General features: G+C 37.6%; 1 protein-coding gene and 1 long non-coding RNA gene across 2 annotated transcripts; one reads left to right on the top strand and one right to left on the bottom strand.

The window, feature by feature from the left end:
- Nucleotides 1-237: 237 nt before the first annotated feature.
- On the bottom strand, nt 238-11,286 carry LOC119493464 (G-protein coupled receptor-associated protein LMBRD2B-like). The gene is made up of 17 exons (XM_037778762.1): nt 11,082-11,286; nt 10,726-10,835; nt 9,442-9,540; nt 9,155-9,322; nt 8,831-9,041; nt 8,631-8,705; nt 8,416-8,520; nt 8,127-8,310; nt 6,849-7,030; nt 6,588-6,721; nt 6,253-6,358; nt 6,009-6,106; nt 4,241-4,344; nt 3,516-3,562; nt 3,265-3,373; nt 896-992; nt 238-799 (listed from the first exon to the last, which is right to left on the bottom strand). Exons 1-17 carry the CDS (start codon nt 11,253-11,255, stop codon nt 736-738), a joined length of 2,067 nt encoding a protein of 688 aa, XP_037634690.1. The 5' UTR covers nt 11,256-11,286; the 3' UTR covers nt 238-735.
- On the top strand, nt 9,080-11,545 carry LOC119493465. Its single transcript, XR_005207969.1, has 2 exons — nt 9,080-9,216; nt 11,012-11,545. It is a non-coding gene; the product is annotated as an uncharacterized LOC119493465 (long non-coding RNA).
- Nucleotides 11,546-14,287: the final 2,742 nt, after the last annotated feature.

The following is a 14,287-nucleotide window of genomic DNA, read 5'->3' on the forward strand; positions in this document are numbered from 1 at the left end:
ACATTTGCCTTCCTTTTTATGATATCAAACAACTTTAGATCTTAATAAGACAGTGCTTTGTGTGCTGGTGCATCACATGTAAGTCATCCATCATCTAATGAAGATTGCTTAAATGGGTAAAATTATTATATTTTAATGCATTATCATATACACAAAATACAAAACTTACCTTACAGAAAACAATTGGCTGTAGACTACATTACACACAAACAAGTTATTTTTTTTCCAAATAAAATATCCAACATGAAATAAGTTAGTGATTTTTTCCCTTTGAGTGCCTTAATCAGTTTATATTTTTGTTTAGTTTTCACAGCATAGTGAGCTATTTTATTCAAAAATAAAATGTATCAACTCTTGTGGTGAAATATTCAGACTACAATACATTTCCACATGTATCATGTGCGATTATCTCAAGTTACTGCGAGTGCGTAACTGTGCTGTTCATCTCGTTCATCCATCAATCTATGCTTGTGAAACACTATTGCTTGACAGACAATATCAAAAATACATTCAAAAGGGTTTGGCTTTGCAGGTTTATCACAGTATTCTCTTTCAGTGAATAATGACTGTAATTGATTGTGTGTCCATGTCTGAGATACATCATCTTCCTCTTTATTCCCTGAGATACTGTATAATCCTTAGCATTCAGTCTTCCCTCAAGAAGTCTTTAGTCCTTTCTTTTCCAGTTCCAGCATGTACTAGCTTTTTTTGCTCTCCCTTCACGTCTTCTGTCTATCAAACATCGTCAAAGATTCCCGTCCGAGAAGGTGACAGAGACAAGTAACGTCCTCCTGTGGATCTACAGTGTCAGACACAGAGAGACAGAGGGAGTGGTTAAGGAAGCATGCATGATGGATATTCAGCTCAAATTAAACTTTTGTTTCAAAAAACATACCTTCTGTTTGGTGAATCTTCATCACTGAAATGATCTCGCAGTAAGCCTCTCTGCTGCTCCTCTTCCTCCTCTCCATTTCTTCTGGTGAATGTGATAACTGAAGAAGAGAGATCAAAGTATACACTGTGTGCTGTGATGGATATACACACGTGGACAAAATTGTTGGTACCCTTCCGTTAAAGAAAGAAAAACCCACAATGGTCACTGAAATGACTTGAAACTGACAAAAGTAATAATAAATACAAATTTACTGAAAATTAACTAATGAAAATCAGATATTGTTTTTGAATTGTGGTTCCACAGAATCATTTTAAAAAACAAACTAATGAAACTGGCCTAGACAAAAATGATGGTACCCCTAGAAAAGATTGAAAATAATGTGACCATAGGGACATGTTAAACTAAGGTGTGTCCTGTAATTAGCATCACAGGTATCTTCAAACTTGTAATCAGTCAGTCTGCCTATTTAAAGGGTGAAAAGTAGTCACTGTGCTGTTTGGTGTCATGGTGTGTACCACACTGAACATGGACCACAGAAAGCTAAGGAGAGAGTTGTCTCGGGAGATTAGAAAGAACATTATAGACCTTCATGTTAAAGGTAAAGGCTATAAGACCATCTCCAAGCAGCTTGACGTTCCTGTGACTACAGCTGCACATATTATTCAGAAGTTTAAGGTCCATGGGACTGTAGCCTACCTCCCTGGACGTGGCCGCAACGGGAAAATTGATGACAAATTGAAGAGACGGATAATACGAATGGTAACCAAAGAGCCCAGAACAACTTCCAAAGAGATTAGAGGTGAACTCCAAGGTCAAGGTACATCAGTGTCCGATCGCACCATCCGTCACTGTTTGAGCCAAAGTGGACTTAATGGAAGACGACCCAGTAGGACACCAAATCATAAAAAAGCGAGACTGGAATTTTCCAAAATGCATATTGACAAGCCACAAAGCTTCTGGGAGAATGTCCTTTGGACAGATGAGACAAAACTGGAGCTTTTTGGCAAGTCACATCAGCTCTATGTTCACAGACGAAGAGATGAAGCATCCAAAGAAAAGAACACTGTACCTAATGTGAAACATGGAGGAGGCTCGGTTATGTTATGGGGCTGCTTTGCTGCATCTGGCACAGGGTGTCTTGAATCTGTGCAGGGTGCAATGAAATCTCAAGACTATCAAGGCATTCTGGAGCAAAATGTGCTGCCCAGTGTCAGAAAGCTTGGTCTCAGTTGCAGGTCATGGGTCTTCCAACAGGATAATGACCCAAAACACAGCTAAAAACACCCAAGAATGGCTAAGAACAAAACATTGGACTATTCTGAAGTGGCCTTCTATGAGCCCTGATCTAAATCCTATTGAACATCTGTGGAAGGAGCTGAAACATGCATTCGGAGAAGGCACCCTTCAAACCTGAGACAGCTGGAGCAGTTTGCTCATGAGGAGTGGGCCAAAATACCTGTCGACAGGTGCAGAAGTCTTATTGAGAGTTACAGAAATCACTTGATTGCAGTGATTGCCTCAAAAAGTTGTGCAACAAAATATTAAGTTAAGGGTACCATCATTTTTGTCCAGGCCAGTTTCATTAGTTTGTTTTTTAAAATGATTCTGTTGAACCATAATTCAAAAACAATATCTGATTTGCATTAGTTCATTTTCAGTACATTTTTATTTATTATTACTTTTGTCAGTTTCAAGTTATTTCAGTGACCATTGTGGGTTTTTCTTTCTTTAACGGAAGGGTACCAACAATTTTGTCCACGTCTGTAAGTGACAGTCTTGCGGTAAACTATCCATAAACAAACAAGCATAAAATATGAAATCAAGCTGTCTACTGAGACCAGTGGTGTAATGTAGTAAGTTCATTTACTCAAGTGCTGTACTTAAGTACAAATTTGACATACTTGTACTTTACTTTGGTATTTCCATTTTATGCTACTTCTAATAAAAAAAACATGTAATATGATATGATGCAGTAGCCGACTATACTACTAATCTACCCAGTAGTATACAATGTATATAACATTGGCTCCACATTGACGAACTACAACATTAAAATGCTTTTACATGTATTCGTTAGGGATTAAACAGAATAATATAACATTCTATAATAGTATAACACTGCAGAATGAGTACTTTTACTTTTGATGCTTTAAGTACATTTTGCTGATAATACTTCTGTAGTTTGACTTAAGTCATATTTAGACCACGGTATTTCAGCTTTTACTTTAGTAAAGAATCTGAGTACTTTTTCCACCACTGACCGAGACCCTGTTGGAAACACCTTATCATGTTAGTTTTAGTAGCTGTGTGCAACATGTTTTTTTCCCCCCGATTATAGTAGTTATACTAGATTATTCTTTAATGCCTACCACTATTCTTGATCTCTGTGACAGGGCTGCTCTGGTTATCCTTCAACTCAGTGTAACCAGCTCTGCTCCGCCCAGTTGCCCCCTGGACAGCATACCGCTCCCTCCAGGCCTGAAACAGGAAACAAAACAAGAGACATAAATTCCCCGACACACTTAACACAAACAAGTAGAAGCAGTGAGCCAACAAATTCGGTGGGGTTTTTTTTGGCTTCTTGTAAGATAAATGATTTGATAGAATAAACATTTCTAACCCATCTTCGATTTTCTCCATCCTCAGCTTTCTGTCTTTTTCTTCTTTCTACAAAAGAGCACAATGTGGTGCATATTGTTTAAAAGCAGTGAGCAGTGAACAATTAATGACTTTTAGATATGCAACAACTTAACGTGAACTGAGGTATAAGAAATAAATAATAAAAGTAAAATAATGAACGAGTGAAGTAACCTGCTTGATCTAATAACTAACAATTAAGTTCACTAGAAACAAGAGATAAAAAACAAGAGATAATTAATCTGCAATAATGTGGCTCATTTTTATAAAACTAATAAAAGAGCCAAACAAATACTGCACTTTGGAGCAGATACATCAGAAATAGTGAGTGATTGAATGTAGAGCTGCAACAATTAATTGATTAATTGTCAACTATTAAATCAATCGCCAACTATTTTGATAATCAATTAATCGGTTTGAGTAATTTTTTGAGAAATAAGTCTAAATTCTCTGATTCCAGCTTCTTAAATGTGAATATTTTCTGGTTTCTTTACTTCTCTATGAGAGTAACCTAAATATCTTTGAGTTATGGACAAAACAAGACATTTGAGGACGTCATCTTGGGCTTTGGGAAACATCGATCAACATTTTTCATCATTTTATAGACACCAAACAACTAATCCATTAATCGAGAAAATAATCTACACATTAATCAACAATAAAAATAATCGTTAGTTGCAGCCCTAATTGAATTTGTGATGAAAGTACCTCTTCTGATGAGTTCCCTGCCTTCATCCACCAGGTCAGAGGTCAAGTGATCATCAGTAATGTATTGATGAAAGCCAAAGAGGTTCAAACAGCGAGAGCCCAGGCTAAAAAAACAGACACAAAATTTCAAATACACTGTTAAACATATATTCTTTATGTGTTACATAAACAAGAAGATGTGTTTCTCCGAGCAGATTCCTTCCCCACAGACGTCCTGGGCAGTGTTGATCTGTTACCCACCAAGCTATATGATATCCATCAGTTGATCACATTGATCATATCAGAGGGGGATTACATGGCCAGAATAGGCGAACTGATACATGAGTGGGATTCCACTTGTACCAAAGAGCCGGACCGTGTGCACATCCAACCCCAAGTGTTTACAGAAGCAGGACAAAAAACTGCATAGAAACGGAGAGGAGTGGTTGTCCACACACTCACTGTCAGTGTCCTTTCCCTTTATAATCCTACACATAATGATGGAATAGTGTCACACATTTGCATAAGACTTTACTCAACATAGGCATGAGACTGCATTAAGTTACACCATTGAGACACACAACTAAATTAAGTTATTTCACCATTTATATTATCATAATGAAGCTATTCTCACTCGGCCAGGGCCTACTGCCGGGCCTCAGAGATACATAAAATGGCTACTATGAGGATTAACATCATTACATATGAATACAGTTGGGCTCATTGGATCCACAAGAGTCTCAGCTTTACACTGATACCCAATTAATGCAATTCCAAGACTGTTATGGACCCCAGTATGCAGAAATATTTGAATACACCATTTTAGAATAGGGGAAAATAACACATTTATACTGCATTAAAAAACAGCATGTTTTTGCCCCAAACTGCATGTGATTATCATAAAGTGGGCATGTCTATTAGAGCGACATCTATTGAACTGCTGAGGTACTGCCAAATGGTTAGATTCAATTAAAAAATATATTTTTTGGTAATATACAAAGCAAGTTATTTTTACATCTAAATGTGCTCAAGAACTCACGTAAATAAAAAAAAGTTACGTTTGAATATCACCACACCGATCACGACACATCATCAGGTAGACAGACAGACGTGTGATTAGCTAGATAACGTTCCCTCGGATCCAGTGACACAAAATGGATCTGTTTTTAAAACGAATAAGTGATGTGGGAGACAACCCTGCGCTAGTAAAAGCTCCAAAGCGTGTGGTGAAGAAATATGACCCTGAATACATTAAATTTAAATTCATAAAGGCAGTGATGGGTGAGGGTAAGCAGGATATTTATTGTGGTCATTACAGCTGACAGTGGCATAACACATATTTACAGCACAGTTTTTTTTTTTCTCCTTTTTTTTGTCATGTTATGTTTTTTTCTCATTTATTTGGGAAGGTTGTCCTCAGATATTTTTTTAACAATCCCTGTCATAATGTAAAAGCATTATAGCTCGACTAATACTGGATTTTTGAGGCTGATATACTGATAATGATATCGGAGAGTTGATAAAATCCGATAACGAAATATAGGTAGTACATTTTTGAAACATAAACACACATCATAAAAAAACATTCTTGATATGGGTCTCTGAGATTTGTCTATTTAAAGAATAATTATCTAAAACTTGGCATTTCTGTAGTGTAAATGGTTACTTATCCACCGATACCAATATATCTGCAATAAGCAAATAATATATAACCAAAACTACACTTGAATGTAGTATTTCTATTAAATTAATGAAAACAATGTTTAGTTGTTAGCAGTTATTGGCTTACCTGTAAAAAGTGGCAAAGCAGAGCAGCAACACGAGCATGGGATAATAGATGTAGAACCCATCAGATATGAAATATAGCACATTCATAGAGCCCATGATCTGACAGAGGGAAAGGAAGAGGGACATTGCATCAGAGACTTTTTACATTTCTACACATATTTTTTGTGATCATACACTTAAATGTGCGTGTGCATTATATGTATTTGTTGTCTGTGTTGGTATGTGCATGTTTGTGTGGGACCCACAGACGTGTAGGACGTCTGTATTCTGTCCTGGTGTGAGATGGCCGAGTCCATGTGAATCAGGCCCAGAAAGTTGAGGCATAAAGGAGGGGTCAGACGACAAAACAACCTGAAAGGAAAATAATATATCAATATCATAATACAGGAGTTTAACACAATGTGAGAAGACCAGACTGAACTCTGCTCCTCTATTGAAAAGGTGCTGTATGATGCTGTTCACTGTAAAAGATGATGATGGAGTTTAGGCTGATGTTTTGACCAAACTACCAACTACGATGCCTCTTACACCTGTTATATGAAATAAATATCTTATATTGTGACTTTTATGAGGAACATACATGCCGCTGAACTGCAGGCTGTAAGCATCAGTCTGATGATGTGGCACAAGGTAATAGTAGTTGAAAACTCGTATCCTGAACACTGTGGAGTAGACGCAGACACACAGGAAGAGGATGCTGACAAAGCACACCATCTGGTGGAGAGAAACAAAACAAGTAGAGAGAGGAGGCAGGTTAGTTGGATGGATTAGATGTTGTTAAGAATATACATGTCAGGCTGTGAAAGCTTAGGTTTGTTGGGTGTGTGCCTCATGTGCCCACCTCAATACAAATGTAGTTGTGTTTTTTTTCAGCCATCTGAACGAAGACAGCGAAGAGGGAGAGGACGGGTCGTGTGCTGAAGAAGGTGCACTCGGACCAGACGACTGCTGCTGAGAGGAGACACAGGAGAACCGCCAGCAGCCTGTAGAAACCCTGCCTGAACACACACTCCCAGTACCACTCTGTGACGCACACACACACACACACACACACACACACACAGAAATCAAACGGACATTTCAGTTATACATATGAGTCTACACAAGACACACACTGCAGGTATTGATTTCCAGAAAAACTGGAAACAACAGTATTTCATACTTTACTTCCATGATGTCTTTTCTGTTTTAATACTAAGTACTAAACATCATGCTTTTCTTAAGTACTTTGGGTTTGTACTTAAGCTGCCAATAACTGACATTTGCACGGTGAAGACCTGAACGCAAGTTATATTCACAGAGCCTTCCCTCTCTGCTAAACAGCCTCGTCCTGTATTAGAAAAGTACGCAGTTGAAACAACCAAAGAGCGAATAGAACAATGGCCAAGCGTCTGGGAGAAGAAAACACGGAATTTGTCAAAAAGATGCCTATTAAGTATGTGTGATTGTTAAAAAAATGTAAAAATACATATTACAGACAAAGAATTTTATTAAAATTCCTAAAGTTCCTAAAAAAACAGGAAAACTCATCTCTGATGCAATATTCACAGGAAATAATCCAAACAAAATTCATCCAAATCGCTCGTTTTACACAAACCTCCTGCAGTTGTCTTCACTATTTGGTTTAATTGTATAGTTTATCAGTTGTTCTGTACTGTTATTGTTATGCATTGAATATAATGTGAAATATCCATAAAATGTCTCAATTAGTCAGGGGTCGTCAGTTCACTCAACAATAGAAAAGGGGTCTAATAAGGAAAACGGTTGGGAAACACTGGTTAAGGGCATTTATCTGGCAAACGTCGTCTACATTGATACTTATAAGAGGGCCAGAATGACTGGAATGAAAAAATAGCAGCATTTAGGATAGCAGGAAACCAATGTTGATGAAAGAAATGACCAGTTGTAGGAAATATATTTTTTTAAAAATCAAAGAAACACTGGCAGGCTATTAAAAGTCCAGTAAAGGACAAAGTTTATCTCTGAAATGTAAATTAGGTCTCACAAAATGGAAATACTCAATCAGATGTACCTTCATTTTGTACATAAATTAAGTAGTTGAGTAACTGTCCTTACTTTCCATCTGTAAATTTAAGATGTTGGTCCTGACTGAACTCACCCACAGTAGGAGTGTAGATGAACCGACGGATCCAGCCGAGTTGGTATTCTGAGGGGAAGCTGTGGACGAAGTGTCGTACCGGGCTGCTCTGACTTTTAGCTACATCTTCTAGATGAAAGGCCTCGTCCATCAAGATAGACCACTGAACTTGAGTCTGACCGTGTCTCTGCACAGCAGAGATCACCTGAAACAAAAGATCAAGTCATTATCCACAAATTCATGTGCTGACATATTTTTGCATTGTTTCCTTTAAACCACCACAGTGCAATGTTAAAAAAAATATATTTACTTTCTTATGAAGATTAGTCAGGGCCCTTTTGGTGGGAAGGCCATTCTGCTCACCAGAAGAGCTTTCCCCGTGTCTTCCCATCTCTTCTCGGTACTCAGTGGGACACTGAAATGAGACGACACGCAGATGAACAGTGTAAAAACTGTAAATGCAACATTTGAAAAGGAAAACTTGGTGGATTTAATCTAATGAACAAATGGCCTCATGTTTCTCACCTTTGTAATAATGGTGTCCACACACTTCCTGAGAGAGTGGTTGTACCTGACAGATTCATGGACACCTGCCACCTCCTGATAATACAAAATATTATCGTTCTTTTTAAAGAGAAAAATTCAGATTTTTATACATGCAAAATCTGTTGAAGGATTCCCTAAACACTTTCAGATGTAGCACAGAATCGTATATAAAATCTCACCTCCATAACATCTGCTAGGTTCTCCTCAGCCGATGCCTTCTCAGTAGCCATTTTTGCTGCCTTGAAGTAGGTCTTGGCCAGCAGGTAACCGTGGGAAGATGAGAGCCAATGAGAACGTGGGATCTCCACCAGGCCGTAGCCTAGCAACAGCACCAGGAGGAAGAGGCCCCAGGTGTTGGCCGCTGTAATGCCGATGGTCTGGAGCTCTCTCCTGCACGTGTTTTACAGATAAATCAATGCACTGACATCAAATCAGCTTAGAAAACAAACACAGAACAACTTCAATCATCTAACGTACCCTGAACTGAGGTACACTGGACCTACCATGTGAATCTCCACTTCGGGTGAGCAGCCACGTAGATGAGCAGAGAGATGAAGATCAGGAGGTAGGTGCCATAATAGATAGCATTTTCAATGAGAGCTGTTTTAATTTTTCCGACTCTGGAGAAAGCTCCCGACCGTGCGTAAGACTGCATGAAGGGCAACAGCAGCCTGTATACACACACACACACACAGAAGACAGAGTCAATATAGTAAAACACTATTGTGTTTATAACAAAAGGTGTAATATATGGCATTTAAAGTCGTGGGTGTGTAAGTGAGTATCCTACCAAGTAAGAAACTGGGAAGTCCAGTATACAACTCTCCAGAACACCGGTAGGATGCCAACTGGGATGTAACTCCATGGCTCCTCGCAAACCTTTGTTATACTGTAACATACATACACACAGGAGAATGGGAGTATACATGTATACACACAGTTTTATTAAGTTGCAAGAACACACTTTGAACTGTAGTGATGTGCATAGCTGTCTACCACAGTGTCTTTTTGGATACTAAGACTTAAAGTCCCAGTGTGTAGGATCTTGTGTTATCTAGCGGTGAGGTGAGGAGATTGCAACCAACTGAAGCCTCTCGAGCGTGCCAAGCGTGTTGGAGAACTACGGTGGCTGACGCGAAAACGCAAATGGCCCTCTCTAGGCCCATTTGGAGCAGAGTCATTGCGTAGAGCGTGCATGTACGTCGGAAGTGAGTTGTGAAGCAAGAGAAAGAGAGTGGCGGCGACGGCAGCGAAAAACGTTATCGACACCGGCTCAAGAAGGAAAAGTTAACAGAGTTTGGTTTGTCCGTTCTGGGCAACTGTAGAAACATGTCGGTGCAACATGTCAGACTCCGTGGAGAGGATCCACTCCCTATGTAGATATAAACGACTTATTCTAAGGTAACAAAAACATAACGATTCTTATTATCAGGTGATTATACACTAAAGATAAGACACACTTCTTAATATTTTATTCAATTTCTGCCAATAGATCCCCCAAAATGTTACATACTGTTCCTTTACAGTCACAAAAGTTAAAATCCTACACTTAGTTTCCAAATTACTGAAACCTAGCATCAATAAAAACTGAGTAGACCCAGTTTAAACTGGGCGCTGTTAATAGAAAGACATGTTGTTGCAGAAATTTCTAAATGTAATTTTTGAATCCTGTGAGCACCATAAATGTAATTTCAATCACCTTCATTGGGTGGGGTGAATGTCTTAAAACTTGAATGATACCAATACCATCTGCATGGCGAGATAACACAAAAGATAAGTGAGAAAACATAAACCAGCCCTTAGAGTCAATATTGTATACTGGTTGTCAGAGGCCTATATCCTTGAAATTGTTAACCAACCCAGTGTGTAAACCAAGATTTTAAATGTTTATGGTCTATTAAGTGTCTATGGTCTACGAGACACTTTTATGACCAGACACTCTGCTGCAGAGGACTTGACCACAACTGAATTATTATAATATAACTGAGCAAATAAGGTCTCATAATCACACATGACCTCAATGTATTTCCAAGTGAGCAAACTGTGGCAATAAATCAAACGTTATCTGGTTTACCTGAAGGGTGGATAAACAGAGGAGTTGTCGTCTGTCTGATTAGTGCGTCGTGCTCGAGTTCCAGGAGTAGGATGATTTGCATTGTCAAGAATGCACTGGTTGTAAATGGTCTAAAAGAGGAGCAGAGTATACACAGTCAGGCAAACACACTGCACGATGAAGCCTATTCATCACATCACAATGGTACAGTGGAGGCAGGGTAAATAAACACACAGGGCTCAACCTCACTCAGACTCAGATTGTCCTCACAAACACAAATTAACTCACATCCTGTTTTTATCCTCAGAATATCCAAACAACTACCGTTACCAAGGAGAAAAGACTTCACATTTCAAAGAGCTGCAGTGGTTTCATACCGTGCTGACGTCGAGCGGCAGAATGAAGACGATGAGGAAGCAGAGGTACCAGGACAGCAGCGTCCCTAACAGGACCATCCGCTGCTGTTTCCGCAGATCTCCATAGCGCTGGAGGAGGTAGAGGGCCAAGAGGAAGACTACTACGACCACAACAGCCAGCGCAGCACCACTCATGGCGATGAATGAAGAGACGGACGTCAGGAACTCATGATGACACACTGGAGGGGGAAAAGAGAAAGAAACAAACTGATTGGATATCAGCTCTTATCTGCTGGATAACAGGGAGAAACAGTATGACCTGAACACTCACTACATGATACAGCGATATGAGTTAAGGAGTTGAGGAGGGAGAGAGCAGGAGGACATGAAAGAACAAATGAGGGAAACATTTAAAATTAAAGACAAGACATTAAACGAGACAGATGTAGAAAAATTAAAGGGTATAAATAAAAAAAATTAAAGGACCATACCAGTGGTTTTGTAGGTTTTATCCCATTTACTACAAATCACATGTATTACATCTAATCATTCTTCAAATAATGTTGTTGTGTTTTAGAAACTTGAATATATTTGTTCTATTGTTGCAGACTTTTCATTAATACCTGTAAAATGTGAAAATCTGTTAGCAGACTTTTATGACGTCATAAGGTAATGTGGTGCAAGCTTTTTAAATTTGCATTTGTGTAATTGTAACTGTGACAACAACTGATGCAAACATGATGTACAGTGTGATGAATGACAAAGCTCAAGCAAGATTGTTATTGTTTTTCATGAGAAGAAATGTATGGATATCAAAGGGTGCCTGGAAACTCAATGGCATGCTATTGAAAATGGTACAAAAAAATATAAATTATAAATAACTTGTAGTTATAAAGAGGTCAACTTTGCAAACACACAGGTATATTCCTTTATAATCAAGTAATTTGACGGTCAAACAGTGTTAGAAAATGACAATAATTCAGTAAAAAACAGAGACAGTAATTATGTAAAGAAAAATTTAAGTAATTCAGTAAAAAACAAAAATGACAGTAATTCTGTAAAAAAAAAATGACAGTAATTCTGTAAAAAAAAATGACAGTAATTCTGTAAAAAAAATGACAGTAATTCTGTAAAAAAAATTACAGTAATTCAGTAAAAAACAGAGACAGTAATTATGTAAAGAAAAATTAAAGTAATTCAGTAAAAAACAAAAATGACAGTAATTCTGTAAAAAAAATGACAGTAATTCAGTTATAAAAAAGAGACAGTAATTCAGTTATACAAATGACAGTAATTCTGTAAAAGAATGACAGTAATTCATTAAAAAACAAAAATGACAGTAATTCTGTAAAACAAAGGACAGTAATTCTGTTTAAAAAAACAACTGTATTTTTGTAAAAACAAATTACAGTAATTCTGTAAAAGTCAAAAATTAGTTATTCTGTAAAAGAAAAGGACAGTAATTAAGTAATTCAGTAAAAAATTACAGTGATTCTGTAAAAAAAAAAAAAAAGAAAGAGAGATGTGGTTCAAAACAGTCCTACAAAAATCAGTTCTTTATTATGGTACTTGTAGGCTTGCTATTACTTGCCAGCCTACTAGCCTACAGCAATATTTTCCATTTTTTTTATAGCAACCATCTAAAATATGATGTAATTTATTGTTACTTCCCAGAGTTGAATTGTGGTGACCTCTAAATATCTGAATGATTTCTGTCCAACCACTGCGGTCATGTTTAATTCTTAGAGAGCAGCAACAAAGCAGCACTAAGCTTAGCCTCTGTGTAAACGGGCTAACGGCGTTCTACAGCGGCTCTGTGCTGTCTCATTGATCCGGATCGTCGGTGAATAGATTCAGTCAGTAGACAACAGACAGTCTGTGATTACTTTCATTACAGGAGCTGCTTCTTACCGTCTGAATGTCTTCTCTCAGGCTGCGGCTTGTAAAGCGGTAAACTCAACGTACTGTCACATTGTGTTCTCCAGACGTGGAGGCTGACAAATGTACACAACCTTTGAAACTACATCACGTAACGCAGCAGCAAGGAGTTCTGGGTAATGTAGGCAAGTAATCTCTCAAACAGGAAACCAGGCACTGGGACACTCACTGGCATAGGTCAGGGGTCAGCAACCTTTACTCTCAAAAGAGACATTTTAGGCAACAACAAAAAAAATCTGTCTGGAGCCGCAAAACATTTGATCATTGTGATGAAGGTAACAGTTTATAGTCTATGTATTTAGTATATAAGTCCAATGCAGTGAGGGCCAAAGAGCAAATGTACTACGGAGTATTAGGGCCACATTGAGGGAAAAAACATCTGAGATTTCCAGAATAAAGTCATAATATAAATATTACGAAAATAAAGTCATAACTTTACAAGAGAAAAAATTAAATAACACGTTAAATTACTACTTTATAATATTATGACTTTATTCTCATAATATTACAACTTTTTTTTCTCTTAAACCTATGATTTTATTCTCATAATATTATGACTTTATTCTCATAATATTACAACTTTTTTTTCTCTTAAACCTATGATTTTATTCTCATAATATTATGACTTTATTCTTGAAATCTCAGATTAATTTTTTTCCTCAATGTGGTCCTAATACTCCATCGTACCGTCCTACCGTAGACCTACAACAATGAAACAATGATAAATAAAAATGAAAATGTAAACAAAAAAACAGTTATTCATTTCCACTAATTTTTTAAACAAATCTACAGGGAGCCACTGGAGAGGGGCTAAAGAGCTGCATGTGGCTCCGGAGCCACAGGTTGCTGACCCCTGGCATAGGGCATAGAGCCACGAAACAAGCATATATTGCAAAATATTGTGACACAGTGACCTTCATTATGTACGTGTACTGTGTATGTGTTGAAACATCTATTTCTGTGAAACTGTTTCCCTGTCTTGTGTGGAATCGTTTATTACTGTTGTTGATGTTGTTTTAATTAAGTGTTTGTAATTGCAGTTGGACGGAGTCCAGGAAAAATGTCCCCAAGGGGACAATAAAAGTATATTATATCTTATCTTATCTTCTGCACTCCAATTCAGAGACAAATATTGCACCTTTTATGCTACTTCACTACATTTATTTGATCATTTAAATTACTTTGCAAATTCAGAATGCTAGGAAATATCAATAAATAACCCATCATGTATTATTATATCAATAAGACTTTATTGATCCCCTAGGTGAAATTCAGTAGGCCTAATATAC

This window comes from Sebastes umbrosus, chromosome 8 (assembly GCF_015220745.1).
Source record: "Sebastes umbrosus isolate fSebUmb1 chromosome 8, fSebUmb1.pri, whole genome shotgun sequence".
NCBI classification, from domain to species: domain Eukaryota; kingdom Metazoa; phylum Chordata; class Actinopteri; order Perciformes; family Sebastidae; genus Sebastes; species Sebastes umbrosus.

Excerpts from the sequence above, each read along its gene's own strand:
- LOC119493464 (XM_037778762.1), bottom strand. The coding sequence starts at position 11,255 with ATGAGTGGTGCTGCGCTGGCTGTTGTGGTCGTAGTAGTCTTCCTCTTG. Across the intron at positions 6,722-6,848 it reads ACAACTACATTTGTATTGAG|ATGGTGTGCTTTGTCAGCAT; the intron begins GTGGGCACATGA and ends TCTCTCCACCAG. Across the intron at positions 6,359-6,587 it reads AGCCTGCAGTTCAGCGGCAT|GTTGTTTTGTCGTCTGACCC; the intron begins GTATGTTCCTCA and ends TTTTCCTTTCAG.